We start from the raw sequence: 24,830 nt of genomic DNA on the forward strand, positions 1-24,830 counted from the left end.
CAGTGGTATGTTATGTAGCCTGGGACTCCACGGGACAGTTACAGCCCCACTCCTGTGCCAGGTAAGTCCACTACGGGCTCACCATAGCCCGTGCTACTTGAAACGTTTTGTTTCGAGTAGCGAATCTTAAACAACAACTGCGATTGATTGATAAAGATTAAGCCACCCAAGAGGTGGCATGGGCATGAATAGCCCGTAAACTGCGATTCCACGGACAGAAGTTATATAGCACCGCTCCTGTGCCAGGTAAGTCAAGTGGGTGCAAATCCTTAACTGTAGCCTCTGTTTAACACAACAGTAAAATGTGTACTTGGTTGTAACAACGATTCTTCGCGGCGGGGATCGTATTCCAGGGACCATAGGATTAAGGACTTGCCCGAAACGCTACGCGTACTAGTGGCTGTACAAGAATGTAACAACTCTTGTATATATCTAAAAAAAAAAAAGTCCACTACGGGCTCACCATAGACCGTGCTACTTGCAACTTTTTGTTCCGAGTTGCTGGATCTTAAACAACAACAACGATTCCACGGAATCTACTTAGACCAAAGTGCATGGGGATTATGTGTAAAGCTTCAACTGGCTTCAGTAGAAGCCTCCAGACTTCCTGTGGATTCAGTGGAATCCCGATTGATTGATTGATGAAGATTAAGCCACCCAAAAGGTGGCACGGGCATGAATAGCCCGTAAGTGGTGGCCCTTTGGAGCCATTACCAGTATCAAGAGAAGTGGAATCCCAGGATGTGTAAGTTGTAACAAGTGGTGGTAGAGGGGTGAGGTGCGTGACTGACGGGAGTACCCTGGTCGCTGGTTCGAGACCTCACCAAGTGTAAACTCTGCCACCACAACTCTTCGCTCACCTTCCCTCACTATATAATGGAATGGCAGAAAAAATTATTAATTTAGGGATAATACTGTCGCAAATGTTCAAGAAATGCGTAAATATTAATTCAAATTAATCTATTAGCAATTTCAGCCAACTATCCCAAGTTTTGATGACCAAACCACACATCACAAAATGGAGAAACGACGATGATTGAGTCCGTCGTGGAGCATTATTAAGTCGTGTAATGTGAGGTTTGGTCATCATATCTTGAGCCACGTTCTTGTCACTCATCGTCACCACATGTCTGGGTCCCAACCCCGAGGTACACCCAGCAGGTGAGTGACGCCCTGCTCCGCCACCCACTGCATGGCTGCCAGCAGGTGAGTGACGCCCTGCTCCACCACCCACTACATGGCTGCCAGCAGGTGAGTGACGCCCTGCTCCACCACCCACTGCATGGCTGCCAGCAGGTGAGTGACGCCCTGCTCCACCACCCACTGCATGGCTGCCAGCAGGTGAGTGACGCCCTGCTCCACCACCCACTGCATGGCTGCCAGCAGGTGAGTGACGCCCTGCTCCGCCACCCACTGCATGGCTGCCAGCAGGTGAGTGACGCCCTGCTCCGCCACCCACTGCATGGCTGCCAGCAGGTGAGTGACGCCCTGCTCCACCACCCACTGCATGGCTGCCAGCAGGTGAGTGACGCCCTGCTCCGCCACCCACTGCATGGCTGCCAGCAGGTGAGTGACGCCCTGCTCCACCACCCACTGCATGGCTGCCAGCAGGTGAGTGACGCCCTGCTCCGCCACCCACTGCATGGCTGCCAGCAGGTGAGGGACGCCCTGCTCCACCACCCACTGCATGGCTGCCAGCAGGTGAGTGACGACTTGCTCTACCACCCACTGCATGGCTGCCAGCAGGTGAGTGACGCCCTGCTCCACCACCCACTGCATGGCTGCCAGCAGGTGAGGGACGCCCTGCTCCACCACCCACTGCATGGCTGCCAGCAGGTGAGGGACGCCCTGCTCCACCACCCACTGCATGGCTGCCAGCAGGTGAGTGACGCCCTGCTCCACCACCCACTGCATGGCTGCCAGCAGGTGAGGGACGCCCTGCTCCACCACCCACTGCATGGCTGCCAGCAGGTGAGTGACGCCCTGCTCCACCACCCACTGCATGGCTGCCAGCAGGTGAGGGACGCCCTGCTCCACCACCCACTGCATGACTGTGTGGCCAGGATAAACAATATATTCACTACAGTCTCTCATTACCTTAATGGCGTAACTAATTAGCACTAATTACACAAGCTACAGTCCCTATTTACAGGTAACATTCTTTCCATCGTGGCTGGAAGAAGCTGAGGTGTAGTCACCGAATATAAGCAAGCGATATGAGAATAGCGGACACAGCAGACATCTCCCGTCACGCAGGGTGCAGTCGCACCTCCACAGATCTCCAGTATCAGCTCTTGATACTGGTAATGGCTCAAAAGGGCCACCACTTATGGGCTATTCATGCCCGTGCCACCTATCGGGTGGCTTAATCTTCATCAATCAATCAATCGAATAGCCAACAGTACAATTTCCACAGTCAAGAATGTAGCACTCGGCGTATGCAGTTCTAATCGACCCCAAGACGCTACAGCTTGGACACAGAACAGGCAGCAGACTAGTACCTCATCGAGCTACAACGCTCTCCCACATAGAGCTCCGCGACTCCGGCCTCACTCAGCTCTCTGCTCTGCTCCAAGCTCCGTCTCAACGTCTACGACACTGCTGTATCCAAGACTACAAAATAAATATGAAACTCACTAAACACCGTGTATCTAATCTACTCAACAACGTAACGTAATCGTTTTTTACAGGTGTAGGCAGCATGATAGAGCCACTGCATGGGTGTAGGCAGCATGATAGAGCCACTGCATGGGTGTAGGCAGCATGATAGAGCCACTGCATGGGTGTAGGCAGCATGATAGAGCCACTGCATGGGTGTAGGCAGCATGATAGGCCCACTGCATGGGTGTAGGTAGCGTGATAGGCCCACTGCATGGGTGTAGGCAGCGTGATAGGCCCACTGCATGGGTGTAGGCAGCATGATAGGGCCACTGCATGGGTGTAGGCAGCATGATAGGGCCACTGCATGGGTGTAGGCAGCATGATAGGGCCACTGCATGGGTGTAGGCAGTATGATAGGCCCACTGCATGGGTGTAGGCAGTATGATAGGGCCACTGCATGGGTGTAGGCAGCATGATAGGGCCACTGCATGGGTGTAGGCAGCATGATAGGCCCACTGCATGGGTGTAGGCAGCATGATAGGGCCACTGCATGGGTGTAGGCAGCATGATAGGCCCACTGCATGGGTGTAGGCAGCATGATAGGCCCACTGCATGGGTGTAGGCAGCATGATAGGCCCACTGCATGGGTGTAGGCAGCATGATAGGCCCACTGCATGGGTGTAGGCAGCATGATAGGCCCACTGCATGGGTGTAGGCAGCATGATAGGGCCACTGCATGGGTGTAGGCAGCGTGATAGGGCCACTGCATGGGTGTAGGCAGCATGATAGGCCCACTGCATGGGGGACTGTGACCGAGCCTAACCAGTCCAGACAGGACACGCTGGGGTCATACCTTAAACACGACTCACAACTGATGTCGTCCGAACACTTCCGGCACAACTGCTTCGCTGACAACTTCAGTTGGAACCACTTCCCTGTAAATGCTTCACCCACGTATTATAAATACAAATAATCACCAATAGAACCTAAACACCTAACCTAACCAATGGCTAAATATGCACAATATGGTAATATATAACAATATTAGTTTATATTTTGAGAAAATTACTGTTTTGAATGAATAGAATGTTAAAATTCATTAATGCGTCTTTAGGGTCGACCGCTGGATGGAATGGGCTTGGTCTGAGGACGGGTTGGTTAGTCGTGTGTAAACCGTTTTGCACTCAAAAACGGGGTTTGGCGGCTGTATGGAATCACTTTTGGCCTTTGTTTATGAGGACGGGATCCACTATTGCTCACTGGATTGGTATGGTATCTACGGTACTCACCTAGATGTGCTTGTGAGAGTTGAGCTTCGGCTCTTTGGTCCCGCCTCTCAACTGTCAATCAACTGGTGTACAGATTCTTGCGCCTACTGGGCTCTATTTTTTTTTTTTTTTTTTTAGATATATACAAGAGTTGTTACATTCTTGTACAGCCACTAGTACGCGTAGCGTTTCGGGCAGGTCCCTGGAATACGATCCCCTACCGCGAAGAATCGTTTTTTCATCCAAGTACACATTTTATTGTTGCGTTAAACAGAGGCTACAGTTAAGGAATTGCGCCCAGTAAATCCTCCCCGGCCAGGATACGAACCCATGACATAGCGCTCGCGGAACGCCAGGCGAGTGTCTTACCACTACACCACGGAGACTGTAAAACTCCGTGACTGATAGTCACGGAGACTATCATATCTACATTTGAAACTGTGTATGAAGTCAGCCTCCACCACATCGCTGCCTTATGTATTCATTCTGTTAACTACTTTAACACTGAAAAAGTTCTTCCTAATGTCTCTGCGGCTCATTTGGGTACTCACTTTCACCTGTGTCCCCTTGTTCGCGTACCACCCGTACTAAACGGTTTATCTTTATCTACTTTGTCAATTCCTCTTCAGAATTTTATAGGTAGTGATCATGTCTCCCCTAACTCTTCTGTCTTCCAGTGTTGCGAGGTTTAGTTCTAGCATTCTTTCCTCGTAGCTCATACCCCTCAGCTTGGGGACTAGCCTGGTGCGATACCTCCGAACTTTTTCTAACTTCGTTTTCTGTTTGACTAAATATGGATTCCACGCTGGAGCCGCATACTCCAGTATTGGTCTGACATATGAGGTATACAAGGTTCTGAATGATTCATTACACAAGTTTCTGAAGACAGTTCTTATGCTTGTAAGTTTTACATACGCCGCTGATGTTATCCTTTTGATGTGGACTTCAGAGGACAGGTCTGGTGTGATATCAACCCCCAGATCTTTCTCTCTTCCTGATTCCCCACTGGGCCAGAAGCCCCCTGAAGGATTTCTTTATCCAGCTGGTACCTTGTGTTTGGCCTCTACTTCCTACGTCTAGCTTCATCACTTTGCACTTGCTCGAGTTAAACTCTAGTAGCCATTTTTTAGCCCATTCCTTCAGTCTGTCCAGGTCATCCTATAGCCTCTTGCTGCCCTCTGTCTTAATCCTTCTCATAATTTTAGCATCATCAGCAAACACTGAGAAGAATCAGTCTATACTATCTTTCAGAAACAGGATAGGTCCAAGTATAGAGCCCTGTGGTACTCCGCTGGTGACAACACGCCAGTCTGAGGTCTCATCCCTCACAGTAACTCTGCTTCCTGTTGTTTAGGTACTCCCTTGTCCACTGAGCACCTTACCTTGAGGTTACCTTGAGGTGCTTCCGGGGCTTAGCATCCCCGCGGCCCGGTAGTAGACCAGGCCTCCTGGTTGCTGGACTGATCAACCAGGCTGCTGGACGCGGCTGCTCGCAGCCTGACGTACGAGTCACACCCTGGTTGATCAGGTATCCTTTGGAGGTGTTTGTCAAGTTCTCTCTTGAACACTGTGAGGGGTCGGCCAGTTATGCCCCTTATGTGTAGTGGAAGCGTGTTGAACAGTCTCGGGCCTCTGATGTTGATAGAGTTCTCTCTCAGAGTACCAGTTGCACCTCTGCTTTTCAACGGGGGTATTCTGCACATCCTGCCATGTCTTCTGGTCTCATGTGATGTTATTTATGTGTGCAGGTTTGGGACCAGCCCCTCAATTACCTTACCAGCTTGTTTCTCCAACTTATGCAACAGTGTGTTATGGGGGGACTTTGTTGTAAGCTTTCTGACAGTCCAAGAAAATGCAGTGTGCCCACCCTTCTGTTTCTTGCATGATGCTTGTTGTTTGGTCATAGAATTCTATTAAGCCTGTGAGACACGACTTGTCATCCCTGAACCCATGTTGGTGACGGGTTACAGTCCCTTCTCACCAGTTGTGCTACCAGGCTTTTTCTCACGATCTTCTCCATCACCTCGCATGCCATACAAGTTAAGGACACCGGCCTGTAGTTTAGGCCCTCCTCCCATTTTGTATATTGGGACTACGTTAGCTGACTTCCAACTTTCTTACTCAGTCGCTCACAGATGGGTATGGGGTCCTCTACCCCTCACAGGATGGATTTGGGATCCACTACCGTTCACATTATAGGGTGGGGGGGGGGGGTGTTACTACTGCTCACAAGTTGGGTATAGGGTCCTGTGAGTTGTAGTGGACCCCATACCCGTCATGTGAGTAGTGGTGGACTCCATACCAATTATGTCAGTGATTGCGAATCCCCATACCCATCCTGTGAGTTGTGGTGGTGGACCTCACACCTGTCCAGTAAATAGTGGTGGAAAGGCTAGGTAGGGAGGCAGGACCAGAGAGCCGGCCGGTGGGTCACCTCGGCAGGAACGCAATAGGAAGAGGACCGGTGGTAGTTTACAATCTGGTCCAGAGATGGCGGTGCAGGAGCCTCAGCTGGCAGTATGTGGCAGCTGCGCGGGCAGGTGTTGACGGTGGTGGAGGGGGCGAGGGTGGCGTCTGGGTGTAGTTGAGCGCCAGCGGCCGGAGAGGAGAGGCGTTCCTCACCTCCCGCCAGTCATAACATGGACATTGTGCTATAGTTAACCCTCGACACACTCATGGCGCACTCTACCATCAACGGCCACCATAGCCCCAACAAGCGGGTGTATAAGGTGGTTCTGACGGGCGGTGAGTACCCTAAGTGACTGTTGGGGCGGGGAAATAGTGAGTATCGTGGCGAGGGAAGGTATGGTGGTGGTGAGCAGCGTGGCCAACTCCACCTTCCCTCCTCTTGAACCGCCGGCCGATATTGCCGCTGTTTTTGCGTCGTTGTGGTGATGTTTGTGCGTGTTGTCTGCCTCTATAACCACCCCCTGTGTGTACGTCCCTAGTGTTGCTCTGGCGGGAGACTTGCTGTACCGCAAGTGTGTACACAGGAGCCTGGTACATGTGAGGACAAGTATGTAGTAATGGTTGTAGGTGAGGTGACCACAACACCCTCCGTGCTGGTCAAGGTCAGGTCACCCAGCCTCCTGGTCAAGGTCAGGTCACCCAGCCTGCTAGTCAAGGTCAGGTCACCCAGCCTGCTAGTCAAGGTCAGGTCACCCAGCCTGCTAGTCTAGGTCGGGTCACGCAGCCTCCTGATCAAGGTCAGGTCACCCAGCCTGCTGGTGAAGGTCAGGTCACGCAGCGTGCCGGTGAAGGTCAGGTCACCATGACCTTAACAACCCCGCCTCTCTTCCCAACTTACTAGCAGAGTGTGGTTCCGACCCGTATATTATCACTCGCTCCGTAATGCATCGTTCCTTCACGAATTCATGCGACATTCTCTATTAAGATCGTCCAAACGTTTCTGTGTCGTACGTGACGGGAAATGTTGTATATGCAAATTAGTTTCTTGTTAAACTTGAGTACAAATCTTAGAGGAAGTGTGTACACATGTTAGCATCTTGACGACTTCTTCCACACGATCTAAAGACACGAGAAAACTCATAAAAAAATAATATAATGTGTGACATTCATCAATGTTTCCCCATTACCGTGTTTTTCGAGAGATCCATAACCTTTGAGCACTTTTTGTATTATTTTTGTATCAACCCATGGGTATCTTGTAACCTTCAAATACATAATAAAGTACAAAAAAAGGAAGGGGGTGGTAGGAGAAAAGCACACCAACTGTATTGGAGGGGACCTAAACATTCCCTCTAATGCGTTATGCGTGGTGTCCTCCGAGGCTTTGGGTCCCCCTTCTTCCAGCCAGAGGTGGTACTCTATTCTTTTTTTTTTAAATAACCATGTTTAACATTATATAATATATATATATATATATATATACACACACGCATCCTCTAATGCGTTATGCGTGGTTTCCTCCGAGGCTATGGGTCCCCCTTCTTCCAGCTAGAGGTGGTACTCCCTTCCTTATTATATATATATATATATATATATATATATATATATATATATATATATTACAGGACCCAGGCGGTGTATTGTAACAAGTATTGAAGACAAGGAGCCTCTATACAGTAGGCCTGTGTAATTATTATCATGGCGTTTAATGACCTATACAACAATTTGCTATAAGGAAAAGGTACTCTTTTTAAAGTTATATGTATAACCCTTCGCGATGTGTAATCGTACACAGTACTCTTGCTGTATTAGGCACAGTACTCTCCTGGTGTATTAGGCACTGTACTCTCCTGGTGTATTAGGCACTGTACTCTCCTGGTGTATTAGGCACTGTACTCTCCTGGTGTATTAGGCACTGTACTCTCCTGGTGTATTAGGCACAGTACTCTCCTGGTGTATTAGGCACTGTACTCTCCTGGTGTATTAGGCACTGTACTCTCCTGCTGTATTAGGCACTGTACTCTCCTGGTGTATTAGGCACGGTACTCTCCTGGTGTATTAGGCACGGTACTCTCCTGGTGTATTAGGCACGGTACTCTCCTGGTGTATTAGGCACGGTACTCTCCTGGTGTATTAGGCACAGTACTCTCCTGGTGTATTAGGCACTGTACTCTCCTGGTGTATTAGGCACTGTACTCTCCTGGTGTATTAGGCACAGTACTCTCCTGGTGTATTAGGCACTGTACTCTCCTGGTGTATTAGGCACTGTACTCTCCTGGTGTATTAGGCACTGTACTCTCCTGGTGTATTAGGCACTGTACTCTCCTGCTGTATTAGGCACTGTACTCTCCTGGTGTATTAGGCACGGTACTCTCCTGGTGTATTAGGCACGGTACTCTCCTGGTGTATTAGGCACGGTACTCTCCTGGTGTATTAGGCACGGTACTCTCCTGGTGTATTAGGCACTGTACTCTCCTGGTGTATTAGGCACAGTACTCTCCTGGTGTATTAGGCACGGTACTCTCCTGGTGTATTAGGCACTGCACTTCTGGTGTATTAGGCACGGTACTCTCCTGGTGTATTAGGCACTGCACTTCTGGTGTATTAGGCACTGCACTTCTGGTGTATTAGGCACGGTACTCTCCTGGTGTATTAGGCACTGTACTCTCCTGGTGTATTAGGCACGGTACTCTCCTGGTGTATTAGGCACGGTACTCTCCTGGTGTATTAGGCACGGTACTCTCCTGGTGTATTAGGCACGGTACTCTCCTGGTGTATTAGGCACGGTACTCTCCTGGTGTATTAGGCACGGTACTCTCCTGGTGTATTAGGCACGGTACTCTCCTGGTGTATTAGGCACGGTACTCTCCTGGTGTATTAGGCACTGTACTCTCCTGGTGTATTAGGCACTGTACTCTCCTGGTGTATTAGGCACGGTACTCTCCTGGTGTATTAGGCACGGTACTCTCCTGGTGTATTAGGCACAGTACTCTCCTGGTGTATTAGGCACTGTACTCTCCTGGTGTATTAGGCACGGTACTCTCCTGGTGTATTAGGCACTGCACTTCTGGTGTATTAGGCACTGCACTTCTGGTGTATTAGGCACGGTACTCTCCTGGTGTATTAGGCACTGCACTTCTGGTGTATTAGGCACGGTACTCTCCTGGTGTATTAGGCACTGCACTTCTGGTGTATTAGGCACGGTACTCTCCTGGTGTATTAGGCACGGTACTCTCCTGGTGTATTAGGCACAGTACTCTCCTGGTGTATTAGGCACTGTACTCTCCTGGTGTATTAGGCACGGTACTCTCCTGGTGTATTAGGCACTGCACTTCTGGTGTATTAGGCACGGTACTCTCCTGGTGTATTAGGCACTGCACTTCTGGTGTATTAGGCACGGTACTCTCCTGGTGTACTATTATTATTATTTTTTTTGAAGATATATACAAGAATTGTTACATTCTTGTACAACCACTAGTACATAAGAACAAAGGTAACAGCAGAAGGCCTATTGGCCCATACGAGGCAGCTCCTATCTATAACCACCCAATCCCACTCATATACATGTCCAACCCACGTTTGAAACAATCGAGGGACCCCACCTCCACCACGTTACGCGGTAATTGGTTCCACAAATCAACAACCCTGTTACGGAACCAGTATTTACCCAAGTCTTTCTTAAATCTAAACTTATCCAATGTATACCCATTGTTTCGTGTTTTGTCTTGTGTTGATACTTTTAATTCCCTATTAATATCCCGTTTATGTCCATTCATCAACTTGTAAACCTCTATCATGTCACCCTAACTCTTCGCCTTTCCAGTGAATGCAATTTAAGTTTTGTTAATCTTTCTTTATATGAAAGATTTCTAATTTGGGGAATTAACTTAGTCATCCTACGCTGGACACGTTCAAGACAATCAATCTGGACACAATCTCACCACCATCTAGCTCGTATATTCTAATTATCATCATTACCTAGCCTCAAAACTTTACATTTATCAGCATTAAACCGCATCTGCCATTCTTTTGACCATTTCAAAACCCTAGTTAGATCAACTTGAAGTGATAGTGAGTCTTTTCCGTGTTAATTTCCCTACCGATTTTAGTACGCGTAGCGTTTCAGGCAGGTCCCTGGAATACGACCCCCGCGAAGAATTGTTTTTACAACCAAGTACCCATTCTACTGTCGAGTTACACAGAGGATACAGTTAAGGATTTGCGCCCAGTAAATCCTCCCCGGCCAGGATATGAACCCATGACAAAGCGCTCGCGGAACACCAGGCGAGTGTCTTACCACTACACCACGGAGACTGGTTTCCGTGTATTAGGCACGCTACTCTCCTGGTGTATTAGGCACTGTACTCTCCTGGTGTATTAGGCACGATACTCTCCTGGTGTATTAGGCACGGTACTCTCCTGGTGTATTAGGCACGGTACTCTCCTGGTGTATTAGGCACTGTACTCTCCTGGTGTATTAGGCACAGTACTCTCCTGGTGTATTAGGCACTGTACTCTCCTGGTGTATTAGGCACTGTACTCTCCTGGTGTATTAGGCACTGTACTCTCCTGGTGTATTAGGCACGGTACTCTCCTGGTGTATTAGGCACGGTACTCTCCTGGTGTATTAGGCACGCTACTCTCCTGGTGTATTAGGCACAGTACTCTCCTGGTGTATTAGGCACGGTACTCTCCTGGTGTATTAGGCACAGTACTCTCCTGCTGTATTAGGCACTGTACTCTCCTGGTGTATTAGGCACTGTACTCTCCTGGTGTATTAGGCACAGTACTCTCCTGGTGTATTAGGCACGGTACTCTCCTAATGTATTAGGCACGGTACTCTCCTGGTGTATTAGGCACAGTACTCTCCTGGTGTATTAGGCACGGTACTCTCCTGGTGTATTAGGCACAGTACTCTCCTGGTGTATTAGGCACGGTACTCTCCTGGTGTATTAGGCACGGTACTCTCCTGGTGTATTAGGCACTGTACTCTCCTGGTGTATTAGGCAAGCACCACACACGGCCCCCCTCCCCCAGGCAAGCACCACACAGGGCCCACCTCCCCCAGGCAAGCACCACACAGGGCCCACCTCCCCAGGCAAGCACCACACACGACCCCCCCCCTCCCCCAGGCAAGCACCACACACGGCCCTCCCTCCCCCAGGCAAGCACCACACACGGCCCCCCTCCCCTAGGCAAGCACCACACACGGCCCCCCCTCCCCCAGGCAAGCACCACACACGGCCCCCCTCCCCCAGGCAAGCACCACACAGGGCCCCCCTCCCCCAGGCAAGCACCACACAGGGCCCCCCTCCCCCAGGCAAGCACCACACAGGGCCCCCCTCCCCCAGGCAAGCACCACACACGGCCCCCCTCCCCCAGGCAAGCACCACACACGGCCCCCCTCCCCCAGGCAAGCACCACACATGGCCCCCCTCCCCCAGGCAAGCACCACACACGGCCCCCCTTCCCCCAGGCAAGCACCACACACGGGCCCCCCCTCCCCCAGGCAAGCACCACACACGGCCCCCCCCTCCCCCAGGCAAGCACCACACACGGCCCCCCCTCCCCCAGGCAAGCACCACACAGGGCCCCCTCCCCCAGGCAAGCACCACACACGGCCCCCCTCCCCCAGGCAAGCACCACACACGGCCCCCCCTCCCCCAGGCAAGCACCACACAGGGCCCCCTCCCCCAGGCAAGCACCACACAGGGCCCCCTCCCCCAGGCAAGCACCACACACGGCCCCCCTCCCCCAGGCAAGCACCACACACGGCCCCCCTCCCCCAGGCAAGGACCATACACGGCCCCCCCTCCCCCAGGCAAGCGCCACACACGGCCCCCCCCTCCCCCAGGCAAGCACCACACAGGGCCACCCTCCCCCAGGCAAGCACCACACACGGCCCCCCTCCCCCAGGCAAGCACCACACAGGGTCCCCTCCCCCAGGCAAGCACCACACAGGGTCCCCTCCCCCAGGCAAGCACCACACACGGCCCCCTCCCCCAGGCAAGCACCACACACGGCCCCCTCCCCCAGGCAAGCACCCCACAGGGCCCCCCTCCCCCAGGCAAGCACCCCACAGGGCCCCCCTCCCCCAGGCAAGCACCACACATGGCCCTCCCTCCCCCAGGCAAGCGCCACACACGGCCCCTCTCCCCCAGGCAAGCACCACACAGGGCCCCCCTCCCCCAGGCAAGCACCACACACGGCCCCTCTCCCCCAGGCAAGCACCACACACGGCCCCCCTCCCCCAGGCAAGCGCCACACACGGCCCCTCTCCCCCAGGCAAGCACCACACACGGCCCTCCCTCCCCCAGGCAAGCACCACACAGGGCCCCCTCCCCCAGGCAAGCACCACACAGGGCCCCCTCCCCCAGGCAAGCACCACACACGGCCCCCCTCCCCCAGGCAAGCACCACACACGGCCCTCCCTCCCCCAGGCAAGCGCCACACACGGCCCCTCTCCCCCAGGCAAGCACCACACAGGGCCCCCCTCCCCCAGGCAAGCACCCCACAGGGCCCCCCTCCCCCAGGCAAGCACCACACACGGCCCCCTCCCCCAGCCAAGCACCACACACGGCCCCCCCTCCCCCAGGCAAGCACCACACACGGCCCCCCCTCCCCCAGGCAAGCACCCCACAGGGCCCCCCTCCCCCAGGCAAGCACCCCACAGGGCCCCCCCTCCCCCAGGCAAGCACCACACAGGGCCCCCTCCCCCAGGCAAGCACCACACAGGGCCCCCCCTCCCCCAGGCAAGCACCACACAGGGCCCCCCCTCCCCCAGGCAAGCACCCCACAGGGCCCCCCTCCCCCAGGCAAGCACCACACATGGCCCCCCTCCCCCAGGCAAGCACCACACAGGGCCCCCCTCCCCCAGGCAAGCACCACACACGGCCGCCCCCCCTCCCCTAGGCAAGCACCACACAGGGCCCCCCTCCCCCAGGCAAGCACCACACAGGGCCCCCCTCCCCCAGGCAAGCACCACACAGGGCCCCCCCTTCCCCAGGCAAGCACCCCACAGGGCCCCCCTCCCCCAGGCAAGCACCACACAGGGCCCCCCTCCCGCAGGCAAGCACCACACACGGCCCCCCTCCCCCAGGCAAGCACCACACAGGTCTCCCCTCCCCTAGGCAAGCACCACACAGGTCTCCCCTCCCCCAGGCAAGCACCACACAGGGCCCCCCTCCCCCAGGCAAGCACCACACAGGGCCCCCCTCCCCCAGGCAAGCACCACACACGGCCCCCCTCCCCCAGGCAAGCACCACACAGGTCTCCCCTCCCCCAGGCAAGCACCACACAGGTCTCCCCTCCCCCAGGCAAGCACCACACAGGTCTCCCCTCCCCCAGGCAAGCACCACACAGGTCTCCCCTCCCCCAGGCAAGCACCACACAGGTCTCCCCTCCCCCAGGCAAGCACCACACAGGGCCCCCCTTCCCCAGGCAAGCACCACACAGGGCCCCCCTCCCCCAGGCAAGCACCACACAGGGCCCCCCTCCCCCAGGCAAGCACCACACAGGGCCCCCCTCCCCCAGGCAAGCACCACATAGGGCCCCCCTCCCCCAGGCAAGCACCACACAGGGCCCCCCTCCCCCAGGCAAGCACCACACAGGGCCCCCCTCCCCCAGGCAAGCACCACACACGGCCCCCCCCTCCCCCAGGCAAGCACCACACACGGCCCCCCCCCTCCCCCAGGCAAGCACCACACAGGGCCCCCCTCCCCCAGGCAAGCACCACACAGGGGCCCCCTCCCCCAGGCAAGCACAACACAGGGCCCCTCTCCCCCAGGCAAGCACCACACAGGGCCCCCCTCCCCCAGGCAAGCACCACACAGGGCCCCCCTCCCCCAGGCAAGCACTACACAGGGCCCCCCTCCCCCAGGCAAGCACTACACAGGGCCCCCCTCCCCCAGGCAAGCACCACACAGGTCTCCCCTCCCCCAGGCAAGCACCACACAGGGCCCCCCTCCCCCAGGCAAGCACCACACAGGGCCCCCCTCCCCCAGGCAAGCACCACACAGGGCCCCCCCTCCCCCAGGCAAGCACCACACAGGGCCCCCTCCCCCAGGCAAGCACCACACAGGGCCCCCCTCCCCCAGGCAAGCACCACACAGGGCCCCCCTCCCCCAGGCAAGCACCACACACGGCCCCCCTCCCCCAGGCAAGCACCACACACGGCCCCCCCCCTCCCCCAGGCAAGCACCACACACGGCCCCCCCCTCCCCCAGGCAAGCACCACACACGGCCCCCCCCTCCCCCAGGCAAGCACCACACACGGCCCCCCCCCTCCCCCAGGCAAGCACCACACAGGGCCCCCCTCCCCCAGGCAAGCACCACACAGGGCCCCCCTCCCCCAGGCAAGCACCACACAGGGCCCCCCTCCCCCAGGCAAGCACCACACAGGGCCCCCCTCCCCCAGGCAAGCACCACACAGGGCCCCCCTCCCCCAGGCAAGCACCACACAGGGCCCCCCTCCCCCAGGCAAGCACCACACAGGGCCCCCCTCCCCCAGGCAAGCACCACACAGGTCTCCCCTCCCCCAGGCAAGCACCACACAGGGCCCCCCTCCCCCAGGCAAGCACCACACAGGGCCCCCGTCATGCGTCATGCTGACAGGCAACATGACGTGACTGTACATATGGACAGGCTGTGTATATTATGTTACACTGTCACAGTGTAACACGGGGGGAGGCCAACAGAGGTGTAGGGTGAGGAGGAACTGAGCGAGACACAAGTCACCTGACTTGTGTCTCTGACTTGTCAGCTGACACAGGTAAACGCCACCACACCTTTGATACACTTTACATCGTTATTTATTTTTAATGTTTTTATTTTATTTTATTTTATATATATATATACAAGAAGGTACATTGGGATTGTGAGGATACATAGCATAAATCAATACCATAAAGTATACAGCAGCACCCTGTTGGACCAAGCTGGCGCTAGTGAAGCCTGGTCCCTCGCCGGGCTTGAGGAGTGGTACTCCAAGAACCCCATCCAGGCACTGTTCAGAGTGAAGCACGTTCAAACACTGCTGGCAGGGGGGGGGCATGCCCTGGGACACTACTAGCAGGAGGGACATGCCCAGGGACACTACTAGCAGGAGGGACATGCCCTGGGACACTACTAGCAGGAGGGACATGTCCTGGGACACTACTAGCAGGAGGGGCATGCCCTGGGACACTACTAGCAGGAGGGGGCATGCCCTGGGACACTGCTAGCAGGAGGGGGCATGCCCTGGGACACTACTAGGAGGAGGGGGACATGCCCTGTGACACTACTAGCAGGGGGAACATGCCCTGGGACACTACTAGCAGGAGGGGCATGCCCTGGGACACTACTAGCAGGAGGGGCATGCCCTGGGACACTACTAGCAGGAGGGGCATGCCCTGGGACACTACTAGCAGGAGGGGCATGCCCTGGGACACTACTAGCAGGAGGGGCATGCCCTGGGACACTACTAGCAGGGGGAACATGCCCAGGGACACTACTAGCAGGGGAGACATGCCCTGGGACACTACTAGCTGGGGGGATATGCCCTGGGAGGCCTGTGTGACTGGGGACCACAAGGCTAGTTAGCAACACTGATATATTTTCATAGTTTCATATATCTACAGCGTCATACATAAATAATTATATGTTTATTTCGGTAAACGTCCATACATAAAAGATGAGTTACAATGTTGGATTTATAGATATGCCAAGTATGCGTAGAGCACTGATACTTGAATCTAATTGGTGGAGGCATCACAAACAAGGGAGTATTGAAGGTCTTATGGTTTAGGTAATACGTGAGAGTTAAGGTGTGTCAAGTGAGGCAGGGGTAGGCCTACTACACACTGCCTGACATCATGTCAAATACACTGACAGGAGAGAAGCAACTTTTAAAGTGTCCCAAGATATTACATTACTCTTCTGTGTATATACACAGCTGATGGTTGTGACACAGAGGCGCGTGTCTTGCACGGGGGTGTGGCAACTCAAGATAACCTCAAGATAACTTGTGACATTTGTTACCTGTTATGCTCACACTCTACCAGTTATTCCACACTCACAAGCGCTCGGTGAGGCGCCACACGCTCCCTGCAGCACCCACACATCAAATAAGGTGATCATTGCAGGAAGGTTGAGGCAAGTGAACAATGCAGGCAGGTGTGTGAGAGCCCACTGAGGGAGGAGTGTACCAGACTTAACGAGCGCTCCTGCACCTGTAATGTGGTGGTCTTGGTGGTGCAGGAGAACTGTTGGTGGTTAGTTGGTTGTCCAGTGTACTGTTGGTGGTTAGTTGGTTGTCCAGTGTACTGTTGGTGGTCAGTTGGTTGTCCAGTGTACTGTTGGTGGTTAGTTGGTTGTCCAGTGTACTGTTGGTGGTCAGTTGGTTGTCCAGTGTACTGTTGGTGGGCAGTTGGTTGTCCAGTGTACTGTTGGTGGTCAGTTGGTTGTCCAGTGTACTGTTGGTGGTCAGTTGGTTGTCCAGTGTACTGTTGGTGGTCAGTTGGTTGACCAGTGTACTGTTGGTGGTCAGTTGGTTGTCCAGTGTACTGTTGGTGGTCAGTTGGTTGTCCAGTGTACTGTTGGTGGTTAGTTGGTTGACCATTGTACTGTTGGTGGTCAGTTGGTTGTCCAGTGTACTGTTGGTGGTCAGTTGGTTGACCAGTGTACTGTTGGTGGACAGTTGGTTGTCCAGTGTACTGTTGGTGGACAGTTGGTTGTCCAGTGTACTGTTGGTGGACAGTTGGTTGTCCAGTGTACTGTTGGTGGACAGTTGGTTGTCCAGTGTACTGTTGGTGGACAGTTGGTTGTCCAGTGTACTGTTGGTGGACAGTTGGTTGTCCAGTGTACTGTTGGTGGACAGTTGGTTGTCCAGTGTACTGTTGGTGGACAGTTGGTTGACCAGTGTACTGTTGGTGGACAGTTGGTTGTCCAGGACTGAGCTCGGACTCAGTCCTGTTGCTATTCTTGACCCTTGTTTATTGTGCACCCCATACTCCTGCTGTGGGTGCTAGTTTATTGTGCACCCCATACTCATGCTGTGGGTGCTAGTTTATTGTGCACCCCATACTCATGCTGTGAGCGGTAGCGCAAAAAGCATTACAGAGGGCACAAAAGATCTTTATCAGACCTCAACGGAGATTATTACATTAACAATTACATCTCTCCTTCACACCTTATAATTACAATGTCAGCTGGTTACAGAGAATGTTCTATTTCAAGATCTATATATTTACAGTAAGTCATTATACATTAATGGTAGGTCTTACCGCTAATACATAATTGTTTGAACAATGGAGATATTACAGTCATAGAGGAGCTGCTGTTTATTATTAGTCTTCACAATACACTACTTGTTTCTTAATCTCATATGTCTACTGTCTACATATGTCTACTATCTACTGGAAGCGAAATATGGACACAGTGCAAGGATTTCAGGTATTTTATCCTTAGTAATAAGATGGTTGGCCATATACAGCGTGAGGTTAGATTTATCTCTAAATGGCTGAATTTGACTACAGTCCAAGATATAGTGTTCGAGTGTGTGTCCCTGTCTTTGTCCACACACTTTACTTCATCTAGATCCCTATACAAGCCCAAATGCCAGAGATACTTGTAGCCAAGTCTTATACGAGCTGTGACAACATCTGTTAGTCTACTGACTTTGTTACTTGCCCCATACACATGTTTTACTTGCCACATTTCATTGTGATGAACAATGGACCTGCTAGTTCCAGTTTGCTCTATTCTACTTTCTTCAAATCCATCCAGGAGTTCTCGTCCAATGACACTTTTAAGGGACCTATTTGATAACTCAAGATTCCGTTCAATACTGTATTTATTTACTGCAGCCTTAGCAAGGGCGTCAACTTTGTCATGTTCCTGCAGGCCAATGTGAGAAGGAATCCACAACATTTTTATATTTACCCTCTTGTTAAGTATGCTTATATATCTATGTCTGGCTTCTGAGACAAGAACGTTATTACTTGATTGTAAACTGTTTATTGCTCGTAGTGAGGAAAGGGAGTCGGAGATAATTAAGCTGTCTACTTCAGTGTTGTCAATTTCGAGTGCTACCAGTATTGCTACCAACTCAGCTTGCATTTTGGACGTCCAGTTACTAACTTATATTCCTTTGAATTGTGCTGCCATCGGGCTGATGAGCAATAACAGCACTTCCTGCCCTCCCTGTAGCTGTATTGAGTGATCCGTCAGTGTATATGGTCTGTGGTATGTTGTTTTCAGTTTGTATATTGTGAATGTGTTCTATGGTGCTTAATTTAGCAGCAAACTGAGCATGAGGGTTGTTTGTGATTAGTTTCTTGGTGGGGTATGTAGGGGTCAGGATGTCAAAAGGTACTATCTGCCAGGGTGGAAGGAAGTGCTGTACTCTTTCATCTGTACAGTCCTGGTCTCAAGCCTGGTCAGCCTGGCCGCGGGCCGGGCTTGGGGAGTCGAAGAACTCCCAGAACCCCATCAAGCAGGTATCAAGCGGTCCCATCATTTTAATATGAGTGGCTGTTCTTTGAATCCATTTAGACTCGCTGGTTCCATTACGTATGTGTTCTAACAGTTCAACTGACACAATGTTGCTTTTATCACGCAGAAGCTTTAGTCCCATCATAAGAGTGATTTCAAATATTCTATCTTGAATGCTAAGTATATTTAATTCTTTCCGCATATTAAGAACTTTGATAGTTATAGGACAGCCAAGTATAATTCTGAGTGCTTCATTTTACTTTTACCATTTTGCAGGACTAAAGCTGGTGCATGATAGTCTATCAGAGAGCTTGTATATGCTAAGTACATCATTTTTACTATTCTAATATTACCACTGTATTTAGGGCTGTACCCCACTACTGTTCTGAGAACCTTGAGTCTGTCTCTCTACCTTACCTTGAGGTTACCTGGAATATATATTGGTAAATGTAAAAATGTAAATGTAAATTAAAAAAAAATTCCGGGGCTTAGCGTCCCCGCGGCCCGGTCGTCGACCAGGCCTGGTTGCTGGATTGGTCAACCAGGCTGTTGGACGCGGCTGCTCGCAGCCTGACGTATGAGTCACAGCCTGGTTGATCAGGTATCCTTTGGAGGTGTTTATCCAGTTCTCTCTTGAACACTGTGAGGGGTCGGCCAGTTATGCCCCTTATGTGTAGTGGAAGCGTGTTGAACAGTCTCGGGCCTCTGATGTTGATAGTTCTCTCTCAGAGTACCTGTTGCACCTCTGCTCTTCAACGGGGGTATTCTGCACATCCTGCCATGCCTCTATATTGTTGATTTAACTTATTGACTGCAGTTAAGGTACAATGAACAGACACACAAAGGTATTTGAAAGAAGAAACATAGTCTATTGGTATGTTATCTAGCTTCAGTTTTCGTGGTCCTAGTTTTGCGATTACCAATTTGTGTGTTAATTACCATAGTTTTAGTAGCGTTGATTACAAGACCAAGGCGAACTCTCACAAGTCAAGCCTGGCCTCGGGCCGGGCTTGGGAGTAGAACTCCCAGAACCCCATCAACCAGTATCAACCAGGCTCTCAAGCTGTCGGTATATATACAATATATGATTGCATTTGGTGGTGGGTTATTACACCACGAAAGATTACAAGGAAGTCATCTCCATAGCTGATAGTGATGTTTGCCGGACTAGTTGGAGTTAATTTTAGTAAGGCGTTAATTAATTAGAACATTAAACAAGGTCAGCCTACTACGCCTCTTTGTGGGGTGCCGAGTTGCATTAATTTAGTTTCACTCTTGTAGCCTTGAAACCGGGCCTCTGTGTGACTGATCCGGGGTAGACGCTTGTGCACGTCTCCTTACACCTAGAGGCTCTGCTCACTCACCAGTACATGAGTAAACGTCAGAGTAAATGGACTGTTGTGGGTTGCATCCTGCGGACGCTGACCTCCGAATGCCCTGTTCACCTAACAGTAAATGGCTATAATTGGGAGCAAAGCGACTGTTGTGGGGCGCATACTACCATGTCCTCGACCATAGCAACATAGATGTATGCTTTAGGTGGAGTAGGTGTGTGTGTGTGTGTGTGTGTGTGTGTGTGTGTGTGTGTGTGTGTGTGTGTGTGTGTGTGTGTGTGTGTGTGTGTAAGGTGGCGCGCCTCCAGGTGTCTCTCACCAACCATGGTGGTACACGGGCAGATGTCTCTCACCAACCATGCTGGTACACGGGCAGATGTCTCTCACCAACCATGCTGGTACACGGGCAGATGTCTGCCCGTGTCTCTCACCAACCATACTGGTACACGGGCAGATGTCTGCCCGTGTCTCTCACCAACCATGCTGGTACACGGGCAGATGTCTGCCCGTGTCTCTCACCAACCATGCTGGTACACGGGCAGATGTCTGCCCGTCTCTCTCACCAACCATGCTGGTACACGGGCAGATGTCTGCCCGTGTCTCTCACCAACCATGCTGGTACACGGGCAGATGTCTGCCCGTCTCTCTCACCAACCATGCTGGTACACGGGCAGATGTCTGCCCGTGTCTCTCACCAACCATGCTGGTACACGGGCAGATGTCTGCCCGTGTCTCTCACCAACCATGCTGGTACACGGGCAGATGTCTGCCCGTGTCTCTCACCAACCATGCTGGTACACGGGCAGATGTCTGCCCGTCTCTCTCACCAACCATGCTGGTACACGGGCAGATGTCTGCCCGTGTCTCTCACCAACCATGCTGGTTCACGGGCAGATGTCTGCCCGTGTCTCTCACCAACCATACTGGTACACGGGCAGATGTCTGCCCGTGTCTCTCACCAACCATGCTGGTACACGGGCAGATGTCTCTCACCAACCATACTGGTACACGGGCAGATGTCTGCCCGTGTCTCTCACCAACCATGCTGGTACACGGGCAGATGTCTCTCACCAACCATGCTGGTACACGGGCAGATGTCTGCCCGTCTCTCTCACCAACCATGCTGGTACACGGGCAGATGTCTCTCACCAACCATGCTGGTACACGGGCAGATGTCTGCCCGTCTCTCTCACCAACCATGCTGGTACACGGGCAGATGTCTGCCCGTGTCTCTCACCAACCATGCTGGTACACGGGCAGATGTCTGCCCGTGTCTCTCACCAACCATGGTGGTACACGGGCAGATGTCTCTCACCAACCATACTGGTACACGGGCAGATGTCTGCCCGTGTCTCTCACCAACCATGGTGGTACACGGGCAGATGTCTCTCACCAACCATACTGGTACACGGGCAGATGTCTGCCCGTGTCTCTCACCAACCATGCTGGTACACGGGCAGATGTCTCTCACCAACCATACTGGTACACGGGCAGATGTCTGCCCGTGTCTCTCACCAACCATGGTGGTACACGGGCAGATGTCTCTCACCAACCATACTGGTACACGGGCAGATGTCTGCCCGTGTCTCTCACCAACCATGGTGGTACACGGGCAGATGTCTCTCACCAACCATACTGGTACACGGGCAGATGTCTCTCACCAACCATGCTGGTACACGGGCAGATGTCTCTCACCAACCATACTGGTACACGGGCAGATGTCTGCCCTGTCTCTCACCAACCATGGTGACGTGTGGAGTGCTAGTCTGTCCAGACTGACTTTTATTATTATTAACATCTTTATTGGCAAAATTAATAACAATTTTGCCTAATCTGAGGATTTCGATAAGTCTTATTAAAGTGAGGATAATGCTGGTATTCACTGTCACGCAGGACAGAGGGTCATACATAAGACAATAGGTCTAAACTGTAGGCGGAAGTACACATATATATCATGGTTACAATCAATGTTTTAATGTATGGATATGTGAAAACAACTTTCTACTGTGCACTGCCACACAAGGGCAGGGATGGGTTCATAAGTGATGCAGCTTAGAAGTAATATAAATAACAATTGTTCTTCATTCTTTAAATGGACAAGCAAATTTTGGATATATTGTTAGGATGTCGTCCAGAACACCTGAGTCAATAAAATTGTTACACAGTTGGTGGTACAAGAGGCCAGGAGGGCTGAAGTCCTGTGCTGACCATACAAATACCTATTATTTCAAAACTTGTCATGACTTTTAATACTTCAGCTTTCAGGTCTCTGGGCATTTATTAGTTCTTCTAAATTTGAATTAATTTCTTTAATTTGTATGTTTCTAATAATTGCATTAGATAGTCCAAAGTCATAATCAATGTTTTCTTTCCTGCAAGCCTCATTGGCCAATCGATCTATAAGGTCATGTTTTCCAACTCCAACATGGGATGGGATCCACACAAATTTTATACAAGTTATTATCATTGGCAAAAATTACATTCCATTTAATATTACAAGCTACTTCAGACATACATTGTGATGGGTTATATAAGGACTGCAGAGCACTTTTAGAGTCACAGAAAATAACTCCACCACCATTGAGCTTAAGGTATTCAGTGGCTAGATAAATGCCCAATAGCTCGGTCTGTGTCGTGCTTGCCCAGTTGTTCAATCTCAGTGTACCAGACATGATGATTGATGAAGATTAAGCCACCCAAAAAGTGGCACGGGCATGAATAGCCCGTAAGTGGTGGCCTTTTTGAGCCATTACCAGTATCAGTAGATGATACTAGAGATCTGTGGAGGTGCGACTGCACCCTGCGTGACGGGAGATGTCTCCCGTGTAGACACGATCATTTCCTTCCCTTTATATACTGCACATGCACAACCTGTTTTACCAGTGCCTAACTGCACAGAGCCATCAGTAAAGGCATAGGATTCAGTCGGTTTGAGAATTTGAAGATGACTGTCAATAGCTTCTAATGTTATTCATCTCAAAATTTCAGTGTTATACCTTTGTTTTGCACTGCTGGGTGTATAATGCAGAGAGCTGCACATGTTCCCCAGCACCCGGCTCCCCGTCTCGTCACACCTCAGCACTTTTCACGCCACGCTGAAGTGCACGGAGACTTGCTTCTCTTCAGCGCAGTCCGAAATTATTTTAATATAATTAATAATGTAATTCATGTTGTGGGAGAGGGGAAGCCTGTGTATATATATGTATATACTTTAGGTGTGTGTGGAGGTGTCCCAAGGTCTAACCACTGACACCCCCCCCCCCCCATCATACAATCCTGGCTAGTCTCCGGAGGCAGACGTACACATACCTTTATATACCTGCTTATTAAGGGTCAAAGTCATAATGTTGTAGAGTTCCTCTCACGCTGGACTGCAGGACCAAGATTATGTTGACGTCCTCGCTAAACTAAAAACTAAACTCTCCCCTGATAATTCCCTTCTGTGCCTCTGTAATGTCTCCACGTGTAAAAGTTTGCATTAACAATAGACCGCCCCACGGACCCACAATAGACCTCCCCACGGACCCACAATAGACCTCCCCACGGACCCACAATAGACCTCCCCACGGACCCACAATAGACCTCCCCACGGACCCACAATAGACCTCCCCACGGACCCACAATAGACCTCCCCACGGACCCACAATAGACCTCCCCACGGACCCACAATAGACCTCCCCACGGACCCACAATAGACCTCCCCACGGACCCACAATAGACCTCCCCACGGACCCACAATAGACCTCCCCACGGACCCACAATAGACCTCCCCACGGACCCACAATAGACCTCCCCACGGACCCACAATAGACCTCCCCACGGACCCACAATAGACCTCCCCACGGACCCACAATAGACCTCCCCACGGACCCACAATAGACCTCCCCACGGACCCACAATAGACCTCCCCACGGACCCACAATAGACCTCCCCACGGACCCACAATAGACCTCCCCACGGACCCACAATAGACCTCCCCTCGGACACACAATAGACCGCCCCACGGACCCACAATAGACCGCCCCACGGACCCACAATAGACCGCCCCACGGACCCACAATAGACCGCCCCACGGACCCACAATAGACCGCCCCACGGACCCACAATAGACCTCCCCACGGACCCACAATAGACCTCCCCACGGACCCACAATAGACCTCCCCACGGACCCACAATAGACCGCCCCACGGACCCACAATAGACCGCCCCACGGACCCACAATAGACCTCCCCACGGACCCACAATAGACCTCCCCACGGACCCACAATAGACCTCCCCACGGACCCACAATAGACCTCCCCACGGACCCACAATAGACCGCCCCACGGACCCACAATAGACCGCCCCACGGACCCACAATAGACCGCCTTACGGACCCACAATAGACCTCCCCACGGACCCACAATAGACCTCCCCGCGGACCCACAATAGACCTCCCCGCGGACACACAATAGACCTCCCCGCGGACACACAATAGACCTCCCCGCGGACACACAATAGACCTCCCCGCGGACACACAATAGACCTCCCCGCGGACACACAATAGACCGCCCCACGGACCCACAATAGACCTCCCCACGGACACACAATAGACCTCCCCACGGACACACAATAGACCGCCCCACGGACCCACAATAGACCTCCCCACGGACACACAATAGACCTCCCCACGGACCTACAATAGACCTCCCCACGGACCACACAATAGACCGCCCCACGGACACACAATAGACCTCCCCACGGACAC

At 52.4% G+C, this 24,830-nt stretch overlaps 1 protein-coding gene across 1 annotated transcript in view; it reads left to right on the top strand.

Moving 5' to 3' along the window:
• Positions 1 to 6,442: 6,442 nt before the first annotated feature.
• Positions 6,443 to 24,830, top strand: part of Ttd14 (TRPL translocation defect 14) — a 330,131-nt gene continuing 311,743 nt past the window's right edge. The window contains exon 1 of the mRNA XM_045743040.2: positions 6,443 to 6,614. Within this exon, the coding sequence (XP_045598996.1) occupies positions 6,545 to 6,614 (70 nt within the window). The 5' untranslated portion in view covers positions 6,443 to 6,544. The remainder of the gene's footprint in view (positions 6,615 to 24,830) is intronic.

The sequence above is a fragment of the Procambarus clarkii genome, chromosome 31 (assembly GCF_040958095.1).
Source record: "Procambarus clarkii isolate CNS0578487 chromosome 31, FALCON_Pclarkii_2.0, whole genome shotgun sequence".
Taxonomy (NCBI): Eukaryota; Metazoa; Arthropoda; class Malacostraca; order Decapoda; family Cambaridae; genus Procambarus; species Procambarus clarkii.